General features: G+C 40.0%; 1 protein-coding gene across 1 annotated transcript in view; it reads left to right on the top strand.

Annotated features, from left to right (window-relative positions):
* LOC119809114 (programmed cell death 6 interacting protein) overlaps positions 1–20,095 on the top strand; it is a 45,389-nt gene that overhangs the window by 9,784 nt on the left and 15,510 nt on the right. The window contains exons 2-9 of the mRNA XM_038321891.2: positions 389–443; positions 2,489–2,558; positions 6,373–6,500; positions 8,307–8,460; positions 10,690–10,790; positions 13,144–13,260; positions 17,027–17,249; positions 18,570–18,693. Of these exons, the coding sequence (XP_038177819.1) occupies positions 389–443; positions 2,489–2,558; positions 6,373–6,500; positions 8,307–8,460; positions 10,690–10,790; positions 13,144–13,260; positions 17,027–17,249; positions 18,570–18,693 (972 nt within the window). The remainder of the gene's footprint in view (positions 1–388; positions 444–2,488; positions 2,559–6,372; positions 6,501–8,306; positions 8,461–10,689; positions 10,791–13,143; positions 13,261–17,026; positions 17,250–18,569; positions 18,694–20,095) is intronic.

Raw genomic sequence — 20,095 nt, 5'->3', positions numbered from 1 at the left:
AATCTGTGAGCCTATGGGGCCATTTCATTCAAACCGCCACAAGTAGTTTTGGTGTATTCTTTAAAAAAATTATTATTTTAGTTTTATGTTTTGCCTGCATGTATGTGCACCATATGCATTCCTGGTTTTCACAGAGGCCAGAAGAGGATGCCAGAGTCCAGAAATCTAGAAATAGAGTTACAGATGGTTGGGAGCCACCATGTGTGTTCTGGGTTGAACCCAGTCCTCTGAAGAGCAGCCAGTACTCTTACTTAACTTCTCCATACATATGTGTGTATGTGTGTGTGTATACATACATATGTACATACAAATATATAAAGCAATTGGACTTATATAAGTTCATATCATTTTACCTTGCTAATAATTAATCTTTCTGGTTTTTTTTTAGATATTATGATCAGATTTGTTCCATTGAACCCAAGTTCCCATTTTCTGAAAATCAGGTAAACTATTAATTTTATTATAAAGTTGTGTGGTGATTACAGGTTACCCATTTCCTCCAACCTAGGATACTGTTTCATTGAAGTCAATGATGTGTCTTTACTATGTTTAGGCTTTTGTGGAGTTTTATATAAATTAGAATTTCTGAGGTCTGTCTAATGTGAATCTTTGTCTTGAAGATTCTCCTGAATTCTCTTCATGTTTTCCTTAGTCCAGAGTGTTAATTTGTATCTTATATCAATGGGATCTGCTTATAGATGGAAATAATGTGCTATTTTCCCCTGGACTTTTTGTTCTTAGTTTTTTGAGGGGGTGGAGGGTTGAGACAGGGTCTCTTTACATATCCCTGACTGTGCAGGAACTCACTTTGTAGGCCAGGCTGACCTTGAACTCACAGAGATCTATTTGCCTCTGCTTGCCTCCTGAGTGCTGGGATTAAAGGCTTTTGCTGTCATGCACAGTTCTCCTTGGGTTTTACAAAATTGACTTTGGTTTTACAAAATTGAGAAGGAAATTATTAATTTAAGAAGTACTCTGTTTTGTGCTTTCAAAATTATTGGAACAAAATATGCTTATATTTTTAAGATATAAGAATGTCGGCCTTACTCTGTCTTAAAGGATAGCTGTTGAAGATGTCGGTATTTCTTAATAGACTCATGTGAGAGATGTGATGAAAGTCTTTAAGGTGTGTAGTGCTTCTGTATCTTAAAATGGTAGAAGAAAAGTTCTTTGTAGGCCTGATGAAATGACTGAGCCATTAAGAGAGTGTTCCACTCTTGCATAGGTTCCCAACCATTTCTAGCTCCACATTTGGGGGTCCAGTACGCTTTCCTGGACTCTATGGTCCCCTCCTACTCTTTTTCTTCTCTCCCCCCCAGAAATAAATTAAAATTATTTTTAGAAAGTACTTTATACATTTTTTTTTTTTTGAGACAGAGTTTCTCTGTGTAACCCTGACTGTCCTGGAACTTGCTCTGTAGACCAGGCTGGCCTCAAACTCAGAGATTTGCATGCCTCTGCCTCCCAAGTGCTGGAATTAAAGGCATGTGCTACCAAGAGGATCTCTTAAGATTAAAGCCAGGCTGGTCTATAGAATGAGTTTCATTGCAGCCAGGGCTATATATACAGGGAAACCTAGTCTATAAAAATAAAACAACAGAAAGAACTAGGGAGAGATGTAGTTTCCTCCTCGCCTTTTTTGGTGCTAGAAATTGAATCTGCAGCTCCTAAGCATTGTACCACCAAGTTATACTCCCAGCCCTCTACCTGCCTCACTAAGTTGTTGAGGCTAGTCTTCAACTTACTCTGTAGCCCAAGCAGGCCTTGAACTTGTGATCTTACTTCCTCAGCCTCCTGAGAAGCTGGAGTTAAAGGTCTGTATATAAATTCATTAAATTACATAGTCTTTGAGTCTGGTTAATTTTTGATGTGTGATATTTTTATTCTAAAGTTTGTTTTTAAAGTAATAAAGCAAAAAAAAAAAAGGTCATATGTGGTGTCACACGCCTTTCATTCAAGCATCCAGGTGACAGAGACAGACAGACAGATTTCTGTGGGTTGAAGAGTATCCTTTTCCAGGGCTAAATAATGAAACCTTGTCTCGGGGGAAAAAAAGAGGCTGTATTTATTATATGTGTGTATATGATGTGTATAAGTGTGTGTGTCATGGTCTGCACGTGGAGGTTCCAGGGACTGAACTCAGCTTGTAATGATTGTGGGACAAGCTCTCTACCTGCTGAGCCATCTCACCAGCCCATTTTTCCTACTTTTGTAACAGTGCTTTTCAGTTTGGTCCACCAGAAAAACTTGCAGCGCTTTTTCTCCTTTGCTTGTCTTTGTTTATAAAGACCACATAGAATGATGTTTTGAAATAGCTTAATGCTAGTGTTTTACATGGAAAATAAATGTCTTTAAGAAGGAAAGGGTTCGTTGTTTAGAGGTGACAGCTGCACAAGGAGCTCTATCCTTCTCCTTCTTGGATTTTCTTCAGTATTTAACAAGGTCCAAGGTGGTAATAGAAGTTTTTGTTTCCTCTCATTCATTCTAGATCTGCTTGACATTTACGTGGAAGGATGCTTTTGATAAAGGTTCCCTGTTTGGAGGATCTGTAAAATTGGGTATGTAATTTTTAATAAAAATTATAGACTTGACTTGAGCATTTTTACTTTTAGATTTTTTAAAGTTGCTCTCCTAATTCCTTGTGATTACTAAAGTTCTGTTTTTTTTTTTTAAAAGAAAATTTCATTTTATTTTTAACTTCAACTTCTAATCCAATGTAATTTCAAACTATTTGCAGAGCCCATGCCTTGCCAGGCACTGTCCTAGTTACAAAGATACATGGGGCAGTTGTATTCAGTTTGGTTGTGAAGACAGTTATCTCACTGAAATGTACTATGTGTACGTGTGTGTAGGTTGCACCATGGGATAATGTTTTGATCCATGAGAGACTACATGTATGATCGTGGCCACATACGATTGTTGTCTGGTGATACTGTACCTGTCTTACTTTGTGTAACTACACGCACAACAACAAAGTGCTTAGCGGCTCATCTCTCAGAACATATTGAAGTCATTGAGGCATGGCTGTACAATCTCATGGGAGCATAAATGAGGAAGAAGTTAGTTCTACCCGCAGAAAGCAAGCAACAAGTTAGGCCTTGAAGGATGAGTTTGTATAAACAAGTGAAGGCATTTTGATCAGTCAGCACAAGCTTTAATTTTCTCATCTGAAAAGTGGAAATAGTATTTACTTCATGGAGTTACTGTGTAGGATAAAAGAGTGAAAACATTTAAAGTCTTTAAACAGTGTTCATTAAGTATTAACTGCAATGAAAAATAATCATGCTGTTACTATTTATAAACTATAGTATATTTGTATACACATTATATGATGCCCATATTTTTATAAAAATATCATATGATGTGTATATTTCTTATATAGTAGATATACCTTATGTAAGATCTAACAGCGGGGGGGGGGGTGACGGACACCTTTAATCTCAGCACTTGGGAGGCAGAGACATATGAATCTCTGAGTTTGAGGCCAGCTTGGTTTACATAGCGAGTTCCAGGACAGCCAGGGCTACGCAGAGTAACCTTGTCTCAAATAAAAAGCAAACAAACAAAAAGATACAGCATACACTATATATCTTAAGATAAGTGTGTATATATAGTATGTACATAGATATACTTAAGTAAATATATGTGTTTACTTTATGTATAGGTGAGAAAATAGGAATATTGTAAAATATTATATATGTTCTATATAAGATGTGATCAATGTAATAATTATTGTTATGGCTTGAAACCATAGATTGAATTGGATTTAGGAAAGCAATTGTAATGGAGCGTAGACTGTAAAGAGGTATGAATGTGCTCTTGAGTTTTGCTTTCCCACTTACATATGAAGAGCCAACCATTACTGTTACTTACTTACCCAGGGTTTCCTGTCTAATATGTTATTGAATTCTCCAGGAATGTGATAAGGAAAGATACTTGCATTGCTAGTTGAGTATACTGGCTTGGAAAGGTTAAGTGACTTGTGTAGGGTGTGCAGCTTGGGCTTAAAGGGGCTGAGATGGGAATGCAGAGAGCCTGCTTCTAGGACTAGATCATTTGAGAGATCTGCGAGAGATGATGAGTCTGGATTAGGTAGTGGGTATGGTCAGAGAAAGTTGGGCTTGGAAGGAATTCTAGGAGGTGAAATTGACTGGCTTTATCTCACTGTCAGAGAGATGAGGAGGAGCTAAGAGTCTGAGATTTGACCTGCTGGATATTTAGTTTTTGATAGATTGAGCTTGGCTTTTTAGTTACCTCTGTAAGATTTCTCTGACATTTGGAAATAGTAGATTTGAAACTCAGATGAGAGCGAGTGAGCAAGGAGATCTAGATTTGCTAACAGTTACTCATAAATAAAAATCCATTCACCTTTGACAGATTATAGGCAAAATCATATAAAATCTAGAGCTAGGGTGAAGTTGAGAAAAAGCGTTTGGACCATGGAGGACTTCCATGGAAGTGAACGTTGAAGTGTTTTCAAGGTGATGCTGTCCAGTGGTCCCGACACTTGGTTTCATACTAGTACAGTTGGGGGGCTTGTTAAAATTACCATTCTGTAGCCCCAGGACTTGGGACGGGGAGGCAGGTTTATCAATTTTATCTTGGCCTTGGCTACATAGAGTTCTTGGCCAGTCTTGGTACCCTAAAATGATAACAGCAATAACTGTGTATACAGTTTTATGCGTGTACAGCCTTAAGGTTTCTTTAAGGATGTTAACTCGGATCTTTGACTTGTTGTAATTGTCCACATTTATTCTGGGCTCAGTTTTTAGTTACCTTTGTTTTTTGAGATAGTGTCTTATGTAGTCTAGGCTGACTTGATCTCCTTATGTAGCTAAGGAGGACTCGGAAGCCCTGATTCTCCTGCCTTCATTTCCCAGAATGCTGGGAGTACAGGTGCACACCACCATTGTACCTTGATCATCTGTTTCTCTCAGGACCTCTGCATACTATTTGCCTTTTTCATGTTACTTTGTTTTCTTGTAGTTATTTAGAATGCAGATTGGAGCAATTGGTGTGTCTGCTGAGTGAGTGAGTGAGGAGATCATGATGGGTTTGGGAACAAGTAGAGAACTGGATGTGTCAGCTACTTCCTGGCCCTACTGTGTGGAGTAAACAGCTGTCTTTTGCTCTGGTTCTTCGAGATGGAATGTGCACTGTTCAGTGTAGAGAGCCTTCTGAGTGTTTGGCTTGGTGATCAGTGTCTCTTCTGACAGCTTCTGGCAGACATGTTAATCCTCTTGTTTTTGAATCTCACTGTCCTAAGTACTGCATGTAAGTAGACTTACATGTCTTCTTTTTAAGAAGTTGTAAGAAGCACAATGCATGGGATTACCTTTTAACCATTTTGAAGTATGTGGTTTTTAGTAGTGCGAGGGTACATCACACTGTAAACACTAAACACCTCTGCAGAAGTGCTTTAATTCATTAAACAACAGCCTTTTGGCCCCATCTTTGGTACCCGCTGTCTTTGTACTTTTGTCCCTAAGACTTTGACTCCCTTAGGTATTTCCTGTAAGTGGAATCCTAGTCTTTCATGATTGCTTATTGCACTTAGTTTAATGCCCTCAAGGTTTGTCTTACATGTAGGTTCCTTTCTTGGAAGTTGACTAGTAAATACTTCATTGACTTTTTATACGTCATTTTGTTTATACATCGTTGGTTGATGCTCCCTCAGGTTGCTGTTTGAGTAATGCTATTTTGAACATAAGTGCAGAAATTCCCCCATGATATTCTGCATTCAGCTCTTTTTGCATATGCCCTGGAGGGGTTTCTAGGTCGTAAGAATAATTTTAAGGTTTTGAGGACCGACACACTATTTCCTATAGACCTGTAGCATTTTGTATTCCTTCAAGTAAAAGTTGCAGTTTATCTCTGTCATTTATTTCTTTTTAAAAGTTAATTAGCTGTGTTGATAGATGTGGGTCGTGTGGATTTTTCATCAGAGAAAGGGGGGTCAAGGAAGCACTGGTATGCTTATGTTGATGTAAGGACTGCTGTGTGTACATGTGTGTGCATGTGTGCATATGCATGCATTGTGGGGGGAAGATAAAAATTTGAGAGGTCATAGAAAATTGGAAATGATTTATTTGAATTTAAGTAATTAAGTGAAAAATAAAGATAAGTTTTACATTTTGAACTTGACTGTAGTAAAAATGTGGGAACAAAGAGAAGGAGAGAAAGAATAATTTATTCTTCTTTTGAGTTTGTGATGAGTATAATGTGGGAATATGGCAGCCGGTCTGCAGTAGGTGAGAGGGCAGGTTTTGGGAGAGCTCCTGGGAGAGAGGCCATGGTATTTCTCATTAAATATTGTTTTCTTTAGAAAAAAATAATCTGATACATTTTTTCCTTCTCAATTTTTTTTTCCAGCTCTTGCAAGCTTAGGATATGAAAAGAGCTGTGTGTTGTTCAATTGTGCTGCCTTAGCTAGCCAGATTGCACAAGAGCAGAACCTGGATAATGATGAAGGATTGAAAACCGCTGCTAAGCAGTACCAGGTATGCAGAAAAGCAGTTCCTACACAGGGTGCACGCTGGATGCAAGGGTGACTGGCATTTAGATGATAGCTGTTGCCTTCTTCATGACGGTTGCTCCAGGAAAGTCATGCTCTTCAGTAACCCGATCCTCGTTGAGTGCTTGGGTAAACACTTCAGCCCTGAAGCCCTTGTTCTAGTGCCCATATCTGTTTTTCTCTCTGTATTCCCACCAGCACCTAGCACAGTGCCTGGCACATAGTAGAGGCTCAGTGAATGTTGATTGGACAGCAAAGATGACATGTGTGGGCGAATGCCATACATTTGTAGAAAACCTCTGAAATGACTTTAGTAAAAAATGGTTAGATATTTGTGTGTGCGTTTTCTCAGGGTGAGGCACACCTGCAATTTCAGTGGTATGGCAAAATTAAGAACTTTTGACAAAAAAATAAGTTACATGTAGACCCTGGAGAAGTTGTGTTTAAATGTGGTCAGGCCTGGACTGTTCCTAGCATAGCTTACTATCTCAGGGACTGGTCATTGGCTACTGTGGCATGCTGTTTCGTGCCACTTTATTATTTACTCACTTTTAGTTTATTTTTGTTTCAAATATAAGAACAATGTCATATCTTTTTTTAAAAAGTTACATTTAAAAACTGTGTGTGTGTGTGTGTGTGTGTGTGTGTGTGTGTGTGTGTGTGTGTGTATTGGTATGGTTGAGCATGTGTGTGGGGGTCAGAGGACAATTTGTGAGAGCTGTTTTCTCCTTTCACCATGTGGGTCCTGTGGCTTGAGCTCAGGATGTCAGAGTTGGTGACAGGCACCTTTCCATACTGAGCCATCTTGCTGACCCCATCCATGATAGTCTTGTTAACACAGTGACTTTGAGGTTGCATTATTTACCAAGTTAAATCACTTTAATATCCCAGATTGACTTGACTTCTTCCATTTTCTCAGCTTATAAAGTAATTTTAGTAGTAACCCCAAAATAAAATTTGGGAAGAAAAATGTAAAGGGGGACATTTCACTAGGAAGTCCTGAAGGCCAGGAAATGTCTGTCAGTCGCATTGCTGGTCCTCAGAGTGTGCCATTTGGGGTGTCCCCTAAGCCTAGTATGCTTATTTGAAAGATGACTTCGTTTGGGATAAAAGCAAGAACAAGTAGAGACTGGAGGGATGTTTTGGTCAATAATGAAAGCAGTTGCTTTGTAAGCTCAAGGCAACTTGAGCTTGACCTGAGTTTGATCCCCCAAATCCATACAATCAATGCTGGGTTTGGAGGTATATGCTTATAATGCATTCCCTAGGCCTTACTGACCAGCCAGTCTAACCTCATGGGTGAGCTCTGGACCAATGAGAGGCTCTGTCTCAAAGAAAGTGGGCAGTGGTCCTGAGGACTACACCTGGGATTGTCCTCTGGCCTACACACACACACACACACACACACACACACACACACACCACACACATACACATGCACGCACGCATGCACACACATGCACATACATTGTGTACTCACACGTAGCCATTTGAATAGTCTTCATCTGTTCTTGGGTGAGTTTTGAAGAAGTGTATCTGCTAAATTAACCTTGATTACCTTTGCCATTCTCTTACTTTACTCTTCCCTGTTGTCACCTGTGAAATCTTTGATAAACTTTTTGTTGCCCTAGAATCATGGCAAGGTCCTTGTCTGTGAATGAGATGCTTTGGATCACAGTATAGAAATGTGCATGTAGTTACTTTATCGTTTTCTCAGTTGGCTTGTAGATGTTTGTGTGTAACAGTAGAAAATTAAATTTCAATGTTAAAGATTTTTTTTCTCTCCTTCTAGTTTGCTAGTGGTGCCTTTTTACATATCAAAGACACAGTTTTATCTGCCTTAAGTCGAGAACCTACTGTGGACATATCTCCAGATACTGTTGGGACCCTCAGTCTTATTATGCTGGCGCAAGCTCAAGAAGTATTTTTCTTAAAAGCCACACGAGGTAACTCCAGTTTCTTCTTTACTGTGTTACACGTGAAAACAAGTGCTAGGCTTTTATGCCTAGATAGTGATTGGATCATTGAGTTAGTCAAGTTCACTTCCAAGGGAGAGTTGCCTGGAGGAAGGTAGAATGCTTCGTTTATGTGGTGGTGACTCGTGGTCTGGTTGTGGGATGGCTATGGGATCAATGATTTCTTTTAAGGTTTGATTTAAGTGTATATGCAGGTGTCTGCCCTGCAAGTGAGAAAAGGGCATGGGTCCCCAGGGCCTGGAGTCACAGGCATCGTGAGCTGCTTGATATAGGTGTTGGGATTTGAACTCTGGTCTTCATGATTGAGCAGCAAGTGCTCTTAATCATTGAGCCATCAAGAAGGATTTTTTTTTTTAAGGTAGTCCTGTTTAAACTGCACTTAAATGACAAAAAGCTGTTCAGGCATTATCCTTGGTGACTAGGGCATAAGGACAATCCTTGTAAAGGTGTGTAAGACAGTGTGAGGGATACAGACTGAATGTCTAAGTACAGAGAAATTGAAAATGTGGAAGCAGCATAAACACAACTTATTTTTTTCTTAAAATGGCAACTTGGGTGTGGTGGCTCATGCCTGTAATCCCTACACTTGGGAGGCTGATACAGGGGGATTGCCAAGATACTGAGGCAATGCTAGGTTACCTAGTGACTGTCAGACTAGCCTGGCAACAGAGAAACCCTGTTACAAACTAAACAAACACACCCCAAAAATTCTGTATGTGATGACTTATACCTATAGTCATAGGAGTTAAATTTAGGCTGAGTTTGAGGCCATCTGGGCTACAAAGAGACTGTACTTCAAAAAATCATGGGGTTGGGGAGGGAAGCAAGAAGCAGCTTATGTAGAGATAGAAGACATATAACTCAGTGTTGTAGGAGGCCACTTATTTGTTCCTGGCTGCTCAACCCCGAAATAACCACACAGAAACTGTATTGATTAAATCACTGCTTGACCTATTAGCTCTAGCTTGTTATTGACTATCTCTTACATCTTAATTTAACCCATTTCTATTAATCTGTGTATTGCCACGTGGCAGTGGCTTACTTGCAAGATTCTGGCTTGTCTGTTCCCAGCAGTGGCTACCTGGTGTCTCACTGACTACACCTTCCTTCTCCCAGCATTCAGTTTAGTTTTTCTGCCTAGCTCTGTTCTGCCCTGCTAAGTCATTGGCCAAAACAGATTCTTTATTCATTAACCAATAAAAGCAACACATAGACAGAAGGATCTCCCACACCAACTCAGAATTCCCCTTTTGACTTTATAATGCAGTGCTTTCTGGAGTATTCACAGAACTTCATAGTCACCACTACCTTATGTTACGATATCATCACACCCAAGAGTAACTCTAATAATGTCAGGACTCACTTCCTTCCTTTTGCTTCAACTGCCAGCAGCCATTACCTATTGCTGTGGCTTTGCCTTGTTTATGGAATTGTTTATTTACTTATTTTAAAATAGGCATATGTAGCCTGGGCTGGCCTGGAACTTGCTATGTAGCTAAGGACAGCTTTGAATATTTGATCCTCTGGGTTTTGGCCCAAAGTACTAGAGTTATATAGGCTTTCATCATCATGTTTTGCTACTGTGAAATATTTTTTGTGCAGAAGACTAAATTTCATCAATATGGATTTCTTTAGACATATATATATAAATTTTTCTTTTTTCTTTTTTCTTTTTTCTTTTAAATGTGTGTGGATATGTGGTTGCGGTATGTATGTGCACCAGTTGTGTGCTTTTTGATACCATTGAAGGCCAAAAGAGGGCATTGGATTCCCCGGAACAGGAGTTAGATAAGTGTTAGCTGCTGTGTGGGTGCTGAGAATTGAAACTGGGTTCTTTGGAGGAACAGCCTGTGCTCTTAACTGCTGAGCCATTGCTCCAGTCCCGGGTGTACACATTTTTTTTTTTAAATTTCAGTGTCTATGCCAAGTCATGTATCAGGTTATCTTATTTACTTTATTATTTTAGTTTGTGTGTGTGTGGCGGGGGAGGTGGGAGCAAATGCTTCTGTGCCATGATGCTTCTGTGGAGGTCAGAGGGCAACTTTGAGGAGTTGGTTTCTTCTTCCACTGTGAGTTCTGGTGATGGAATGCAGGCTATCAGAGTAGTGCAGTGTGTATGTATTTTGCCCTGCTGAGTTTTGTTGCTGGCTCTTGTCTCATGTACTTCAATTACAATGATCATTTAACATTTTATTTCAGATAAAATGAAAGATGCCATCATAGCTAAACTGGCAAACCAGGCTGCAGATTACTTTGGTGATGCCTTCAAACAGTGTCAGTACAAAGACACTCTCCCCAAGGTCAGCTATTGTCTTCATTGACACTTGGTTATTTTGCATGTGGCAATATTTTTATGTGTGAGAAAAAGGTTGAAAAGTATGTTTTAACAAAGAGATCAGGTATTTTAATGGAGCCTTTGAAGAGTAGATTTAGAATGTTTTCTTACGTTGTAAGATGCATGAACTGTTCTTTTATGGGATGACTTTCTACTTAATCTTCACTAAGTTTGTTTCTCTGAGCTAAAACTCTTTCTGTATGTAGCTACTCTTCTGTCCTCAGTCATTTCATCACCCTGATTGTTGACTTTTCGGAAGAAGCACGGTGTGGAGCATGTCGATGACTCACATTTTTAATCGTTGTCCTATTTTCTTAAGGATGAGCCTTAAAGCACAAAAACAGACATAAAGAAAAAAGGAAAAGAAAACCCAAATTCATCCGGTTCTTTGATTAGAATTAAGTTTTACCAACAGGTATAGGACATTTGGCTGCTAGTGGGCAGCTAAGGAAAAGCAGCCATCCTAACCACAAACCACAGGAAGCATTGTTGCAATGTAAGCTTTTCTGAAGGGGTCATGGGAAGACTTTCCAGCCATGTCTCATAAATGGCAGAGCATGTGACCGCTGGGCCAGTAGAACTGGAGTGGTTAAAGTAGAGCATTAAACACCAGCAAGAAGGACTTTTTTTCCTTTTTGGTTTTGCAAGGTAGGGTTTCTCTGTATAGTGCTGGCTGTCCTGGAACTCCCTATGTAGACCAGGCTGGCCTCGAACTCACAGAGATCTGTCTACCTTCCTTTGCCTCCCAAGTTCTGGGATTAAAGGTGTGTGCCACCACCACCTGGCATGAAGGACATTTTAACTGTACTTCCTCACAGTTGGACAAAGAATTGGTTATTTGTGGTAGTAAGTGATATTTATAGGAGAATCTGTGAGTTTATGTTATTCAGGGATCTTTGTACATTATGAAACCTCAGAGAACATAGGCTACAGTTAAAAATAGATGGAAGGTACCCAATAGTACATGAGCAGTGGAGAGCTAATATTGAGATCTGTGGGTTTAAGGTGCACTGGGCTTGAGATCATTGTTGGGTACTTGCCTAGCTAGCACCTAAGACTTTGTGGGTCCCATCCATCCCATCCATAGCACTGCCACTGTCCCCTCCCCCAGCTTTATGAAGTTTGCCCAGGACCCTTGTAGTATTCAGAACCTCTTTCTGTATGTAGCTGCACAGTGCACTGTCATATCCTGCCACATCAGTGAGTCAGTCCTGTCACAGCCCTGTCATCTCAAAGGCTTGAAAGCCACATCTGCAGCATTCCTGGGTCTTCTTGGAACATCTTTACCGAGATGCTCCAGCCTTCCATGAGTACAGACAGTTTCAGACTACAGTGTGTTTGAATTTCTCCTTTCACTGAGTCTCCTGAGGTATTTTCACATCCAGTTCTGACTAGATGTCTGTAAGCAGCAACTCAGTTCTAGTTCTGATCGGATGTTTGTAAGTAGTGGTTCAGTGCTGGCTTTTCCTAGCAGACAGGAAACACTCATGGTAGTCATTCGGTTCTTGATATAACAATTATCTATGATTGATATAACAATTATTGGGTTTTTAAAAATACTTCAGAAAAGAGATTGCAGGATGGGACTTGATGTTTTGGAAGAGTTCCTACCAAATATAGTGACTTTCTTGATTATGTGTTTGGATTTAAGTATATTAGACTATAGTTATTTTAAAAATAAATTAGGGCAAAGTTATAGATGTATAATTAGATGTATGTCTGGGATGTATTTTTGAGTATATAATACTGAAATGTTAATATTTATATGATATTAAATGATTTTTTTTTATTGGCTACCATAATCTTTTTTTACAGTCTCTCAGCATAAGAATTTAAGTGAGGACTTACTTTACTGTCTTTTGTCTTTTAAACATGACGAACAGTCAGCTCTAGAGCAGTTTCATTAGTATATGTGAGTAACGGTGGTGTAGGTACCTGAGGGCTGGGTAAGGGCTAAGGAAGTTCCTAAAGCTGGGCTTGGTATTCCTCCATGAACTTCCCAACTCATGCATGCCTTCCTATCTTCCTTGTAAACAGAATGCTTATTTCCTGACTCCATAGAATGAGCTTTAAAAAAGCTTTACTTAACAGTTTAAAACAACAAACAAACCCTAATTTTAACTGAAAGAAAATTGAATTCATAGACGGCACTTCCTGCAAAACCACAAGGTCTTCTCTGCTCACCCCTAATGACTAACCTATCTAAACCATTACTGGGTGATTGTAATTTCTGTCTCCTCTCCTTTCTCTTCCTGCATCCTGTTGTCTGTGGTGGTTTGTGTGGTTGGACTCTCCCTGGTCAGTATTTTTATTTCCAGGAGGTATTTCCCACCCTGGCTGCCAAGCAGTGTATTATGCAGGCCAATGCTGAGTACCACCAGTCCATCCTGGCCAAGCAGCAGAAGAAGTTTGGGGAAGAGATTGCAAGGTTGCAGGTGAGTCTCTTCGTGATAAATGTTTAGGTGACATCCTTCTCCCGCTTCTCCCTAATGAGACCCAGTTTGCCCATAAACACTTCTGTTCATTGCCTTTATCAGCAGAGGCAAGTGGTGGTTTTCATCCTTATACCTACAAGCATGTTTTGCAAACTATAGGTATCTAAATATTGCATTTAAATTTTTATTACATTCCTTTATTTATTTATGTTTATTTATTGTAAAAATGTTCTAAATTAATTGTATTGTCATGTCCCAGGAAGATATGTACTGCTTAACTTATGGTGTAGGATTATAAACTGGAGATCATAGCCCCACAGTTTTAGAAAGATGTGGTGTCATGTATTCTGGTCTTTTCATTGTGTGGTTCTTTTCCTTCTACACTGTGGGTATGCGTGTGTGTGTGTGTGTGTGTGTGTGTGTCTGTCTGTCTGTCTGTCTGTCTTAGGATTTCTAATGCTGTGAAGAGATACCATGACCATGGCAAAGTTTATAAAGAAAAATGTTTAATTGGGGTGGTTTACAGTTCAGAGGTTCATTATCATCATGGCGGGACATGACTGCATGCTCACAGTCAACAGGAAGTGAACTAGGCATAGCCTGAGCATATAGGAGACCTCAAAGCCCGCCTCCACAGTGACGCACTTTCTCCAACAAGACCACACCTCCCATTAATGCCACACGCTTTGAGGGTCATTTACATTCAAACCACCATACTTTATGACCAGACTGGCTTCACACTCCTGATCTTCCTTCTCCAGTCTCCTGAGTGCTGAGGGTCTGCGTATATTTTACTACTGCCCAATTTTAACTGTTATGAAAAATCTCACAAATTAGAAGTATGAGTTAACAAGTTTCCACTACCTAGCTTCAGTGACTATTTGTATTTGCAGTTTTGTTTGTTTTCAAGACAGAATTTCCCTGTGTAGCCTAGTCTGGCTTCAAACTTGGGATTTCTTGGATCTTGAATGCTAGGGTACAGATATGCTCTCATCATCTTTTATTCCTGGTTTTTTTTTGAACCAGTATCTCACTGTGTAGCTATCACATTGTTTAGCTTTGAATTCCTGATGCTGTTACCTCCACCTCCTCAGTGCTAGAACCACAACACAGCACAGTGCACTTTGTTGTTTGATGCTGGAGATTCAACCTAGGGCCATGTGCATGGTGAATGACCACTCTGTCTTCTGTTCGTGATGCTTCTAGTGTTTTATTCGATTTACTGGATTGTTTTATTTCTAATATTTTTGTTTTTCTGTCATCCATCCATCCATCCATCCATCCATCCATCCGTCCATCCTCTGATCTATCCAGGAACTCACTATGTAGACCAGACTGTCCTGGAATTCACAGAGATCTGCCTGCCTCTTCCTTCTGAGGGCTGGGAATAAAGGCGTGCGCCACCACCCAGCTCCTAACAGTTTTAGGTTACTGAGTTTCTCACTCATGTTCTTGACTTTCTCATTTGTGTTGCTGACTTTTTTTTCTGGGTCGTGAATTAATATCTTAATCTCCTTGTTTGTATCCTTTGAAGTTGTGGATCATGTTTATAGGTGTCTTGTCTGCATGTGTGTCTATATACCATTTGTGTATGTTCCCTTTGAGTTCAGAAGAGGGCATCTGATCTCTGGAATTGGAGTTACAGTTGCAAGCCACCATGTGGGAACTGAACCCACCTCCTCTGGAAGAGCAGGCAGCCATCCCTCTAGCCACCATTTTTAGAAATATTTTAAAAAAGATTCTTTGACCTTCATTTATCCTTTTAGTATTTTTTTTTAGTATTTATGTTATAATCTTTTAAAGATTAAAACATATGTATACGGGTTTGTGTCTTTGTGTGAGTATGTGCATACAAGTGCAGCTCCTGCAGAGGCCTCGAGCAGGTGGTTGTGGGGACAGGTAAAAATCAGAAGTAAGAAGCAAGGTTAGATGCAGTAAAGGCAGATGGAGCGCATGGACTGTTAGGAAGCAGAAGAGATGAACAGAAGAGTGTTTTAACAGTGGACAGTGCGCTCTCTCTCTCTCTCTCTCTCACACACACACACACACACACACACAGAGAGAGAGAGAGAGAGAGAGAGAGAGAGAGAGAGAGAGAGAGAGAGATCTGCCTGTCTCTGTCTGCTGAGTGCTGGGATTAAAGGCGTGTGCCACCACTGTCTAGCTCAGACCATTTTTTTCTAATGGGATTTTGGTGTTTGACTTGCTGTATCTTATCGTGTGTCAGATTTATGCGGTAACATGTTCTGTCTCTAACATGGAGCTCAAAGTTCTGGAAAATTATACCGTGGTGCTGTTCACATTTCATTTATTTATTTAGTCCACGTATTGTTTGATCAGGGGTGTTATAATCTATTTTGATATGGACTGAATTATCTTATATGGCTAGTGTCTTACATACAGAGCTAAGAAGTTTTGTATCCTATAATGGCAGGTGGTAAAACATCTACTCATTTTATATCTGACAATTGAGTTTTGAAAATTTTTTATGTGTAGTGCTTTGTATGTTCACCATGTGCATGCAATGTCAATGGTCAGCAGGGGGCATTGGATTCACCCTGAAACTAGAGTTACTGGTTGTTTTGAGCTGTTATGTGCATGCTGGGAATTGAACCGAGGCCCTCTGCAAGACCTGTTTAGTGTTTTTAACCCCCAGTCATTGCTCAAGACCACCTGGAATTCTTTTTTTTTTTCTTTTCTTTTGCTGCTTTGGTGTCTTGAGACAAGGTTTCTCTACATAGATAGCCCTGGCTGTCCTGGAATTCAATACTCAGACCAGGCTGGCCTTAAACTCACAGAGATATACCTGCTTCTGCTTCTCCAATGCTGGGATTAATGGCCTGCGCCACCACGTCACACTTCTACCTGACAATTCTTTTAACATGCTATCTGTGTCAGAATTTGAGCCTCACTGATGGAGGAGAGTCATCTGTCTATGTGTTACTTTCATTGGTTAATAAAGAAACTGCCTTGGCCCTTTAATAGAACAGAAAATTAGGTAGGCAGAGTAAACAGAACAGAATTCTGGGAAAGAGAAGGCAGACGCTTCAAGGCAGTCACCATAGGCAGTCACCATAGGCAGTCGCCATGCTTCTCCTCTCCAAGACAGACGCTGGTTAAGATCTCTCCTGGTAAGCGACCACCTCGTAGTGCTATACAGATTACTAAATATGGGTTAAAGGAAGATGTGAGAATTAGCCAATAAGAGGCTGAAACTAATGGGCCAGGTAGTGTTTAAATGAATACAGTTTCCGTGTAATTATTTTGGGTAAAGCTAGCCAGGTGGTGGGACACAGTCTGCCATTCCATCTACACCTTACATTTGTACTTTTTTCCTTGCTGACTGATTTCCTGTGTTCCACCGTTTCACTGAGAGGACGGCTTCTTCAGGTTCTGCTCATGGGAGTGGCGTGGAGAGGTGCATCTCTGGTAGCTGATGTCTGTGGTTTCAAGACTCTCATCCGAGAGCCCCATAAAGGCTCCCAGAACTTCTTAATCACTGTTAATAGTTGTGCAGCTTGTGGAAATAACATGCAGTCTTCATTAATGTAAGAGTGTGTTGATTGACCCCCAGCTTTCTTTTATTGCCTTGGCAGCTCATTCGTGTATTTACTGGACTGTCTGCGCCTCCCCTTTTATTTAGATGTTTTGTCATGGAATTTCCAGGTTATCTTGCTAAGCACAGAATTTCGAGAGTTTAAAAATGCTTGGTAGAAAAAGCAGTCCTCTTCAAACAAACAATGTATATATAAATGTTTATTTTTAGCATGCAGCAGAACTGATTAAGAATGTGGCCTCTCGCTATGATGAATATGTCAATGTGAAGGATTTTTCTGACAAAATCAGCCGTGCCCTTACTGCAGCAAAGAAGGATAATGATTTCATTTATCATGACCGCGTTCCAGACCTTAAAGATCTGGATCCTATTGGCAAAGCCACCCTTGTGAAACCCACCCCAGTCAATGTACCCATCAGCCAGAAGTTCACAGGTAGGTCTGTTCTCTGTGTACTTTGGTCAATTTGTGTTTTCTCCAGGCTCTCCCCCTTCTTGTTTTTTCCCCTCAGCAACCCTGAAAACTACTCATTTTCCATTTTCCACGAAGAAAATGGTGCTTTGATGAAGGCTTCTCTTTCCTCCAGACTGATCTGTGTTATAATGTAAAATCTCACATATTTTTCTCTAATACTTTGAATAGAACCTGCATTTAAGTTGTTTAAAAGAAACATGGGAATAGAAATGGTACACACCTGATGTCCCAGCACACTTGAGGCTGAGGCAGGAGGAATCTCAGTTTGAGGTCTGCCTGGTCTACATAGTGAGTTCTAACTTGGCTTTAGATTGAGTGGGATGAGCAAACACAGCCAACTATGGACAAGAAAGTGTGGGAAAGTTAGGTGTTGTGTCTTCTGTGATGTTTCCAAGGGAAAAGTAAGCAACGGAGCACCTGTGAAGTATGAACTGTGGATATTTGAGACAGGATTTTGATAAGATTAGGACTTTAGATGAGCCTAGCCATTTTGCTGATGGAACATTCATTACACCATCACTGAATATAAACATATGGTTATTTATTTTTATTTACTTACTTATATGGGAGGTCTCATATAGCCTAGACTGGCCTTCATCTCACTGTGTAACTTAAGTTGGCTTTGAACTCCTAAATCTCCTGCTTTCGCCTCCTAAGGACTGAGATTATGGGTATGAGCCACCATACATGGATAATTTTTAAACTAGTATATTCTAGTGTGGTATTTGCATTAGATCAATGTTATTATTACAGCCTTTCTTTGATAGTGTAGATATATGTCATATATGCAATATTTGATAGCTTCTAACAGATCTCCTGCATTATAATAATAATAGGAAAGAGTGATTAACTTAGTTTTGTTTAATAAACAGAAAGTGTTGTGTGCCAGTGACTAAGCACAGACAAAAACACCCAGTTTGTCTCTGACAGCATCCTACGACACTGCTACTGATGAGGATGCTGTGGCTCAGAGCAAGTATGTTTCCCAAGGCTACATAGCTAGGAAGTGACGGACTGTGATCACACAGTCTGTCTTATTATCAAAGGAGCAGAACCACTAAGATCCTTCATATATGATGACTTAAAACTTATGGGAATGAAGGTCTGAGAGGAGCTTTCATTGCTCTTGTCTGTCAGTATAGTGATCTGGAATTCTGTTTACCACTGGCTTTCATTATGATGGAGTTTCTGATCTTGTGACATTATAGAGAAAACGAGTAGTCCTGTCTGTAGTTTGAGTCTGTTTCATATGTCTTACTTGGACCTTCTCTTCTGTTTTAGATTTGTTTGAGAAGATGGTCCCTGTGTCTGTGCAGCAGTCCCTGGCTGTGTTTGGTCAGAGGAAAGCTGACTTGGTTAACAGATCAATCGCTCAAATGAGAGAAGCCACTACTTTGGCAAATGGGTAGGTGGAAACTGGTCTTCAGAAGCTGACTTAGAGGTTCTTAAGTTAGCTGCTTACTTGTGCTTTGAGTAATTTATGAACATTTTTTAGTCTTAAGCCTAGAACTGAATACCAAGCAGACCTAGATATACCAATACTTGTTCTTTTCGGTTATTTTCTTAAGAAGCCTTAGAGTTGGAAGGAATGGAATTACAGAAAAAGGTAAGACAATTTGACTACTATTTTGTATTTCAAGAAACATATTTGAGGAACAGTGAGTAGAGATGAGCCCTTTAATATGCATGGTTCCAGGCTGATGAGATAGCTCAGCCTGTGTTAAGTGCTTGCTTTTAAGCCATATAACACCAGTTCTGTTTCTGGGACCCATATGGTGGAAGGAAACACCTGCAGGTTGTCCTCTGACCTCCACATGTGCATTGTGGCATGCGAGTGCCTACACATATACTCAACAAAAATACATGTAATCAAAAGACTCTTTGAATCATTAGGTACCATAAACCAATTTTTATATTAAGAAAATATTCCGTGGGCTAAAAATTAGGTATAATTTACACATAATGAAATGTGCTCATTTAAAGTGAAGTTCATTCAGTTTGGTAAATGCATATATCCACGTAACTCCTACGAAGAATATGACTATGTCAGTCCTCATGCCTCCTCCCCTTCAGTCCCCCTGCCTTTGTTCCTGGCTCCTCTCACGTGTTTCTGTGTCACTGTAGGTCGAGTTCACTCTGTGCAGTTTGCGCTAAATGTAAGCCCTGTAGTGTGAACATTGTGTACATCTTAGTTTGCCACATTACACACCATATACAGTACTAACAGTGCATGCTTCATATGCCTCAGGAAGCAGAGCTAGGTGATCTCTATAGCTTGTCCTCCAGGGATCCACTGCTCCATCTTCTAAAGGTTCCACAACCTCTAAAACAGCTACCAGCTGGGATCAAGTGTAGAGCATGAGCCATGGAGGATGTATTCCATTCTACCCACAATGCTCTGAGCATTTTATCATTGTGACAAAGCACTGTGAAAACTGCCCGGGGGTGTGCCTTAGTTTCTTTTCTGTTACTATAAAGAGCCTTGACAAAACAGGCGATAGAAAGGGTTTTTCAGCTTAGAGTTGCAGAGGGATGGGTAAGGGTATGGAGGCTACTTGGGATCAAAATTAGGCCCTTTTATGTGTTAGGCACATCTTTTACTACTGTGTTATATTTTTAGTCATTTCTTGCCTTTTCAGAATTTAAGTTTTCCTGGGACCAGTGAGATAGCTCCGTGGGTAAAGTCATTTACTTTCAAGCCTGATGACTTGAGTTTGATCCTTAAGACCCACATGGTAGAAGGCAAGAGGTGACTCTTGCAAGTTGTCCTCTGACCTCCACATGTGTGTCTCTCTTTTCATAAATAA

The sequence above is a fragment of the Arvicola amphibius genome, chromosome 3, assembly GCF_903992535.2.
Source record: "Arvicola amphibius chromosome 3, mArvAmp1.2, whole genome shotgun sequence".
Lineage (NCBI taxonomy): Eukaryota > Metazoa > Chordata > Mammalia > Rodentia > Cricetidae > Arvicola > Arvicola amphibius.
Note: the sequence above shows the minus strand (reverse complement) of the source record. Positions and strands in the feature narration are given on the sequence as shown.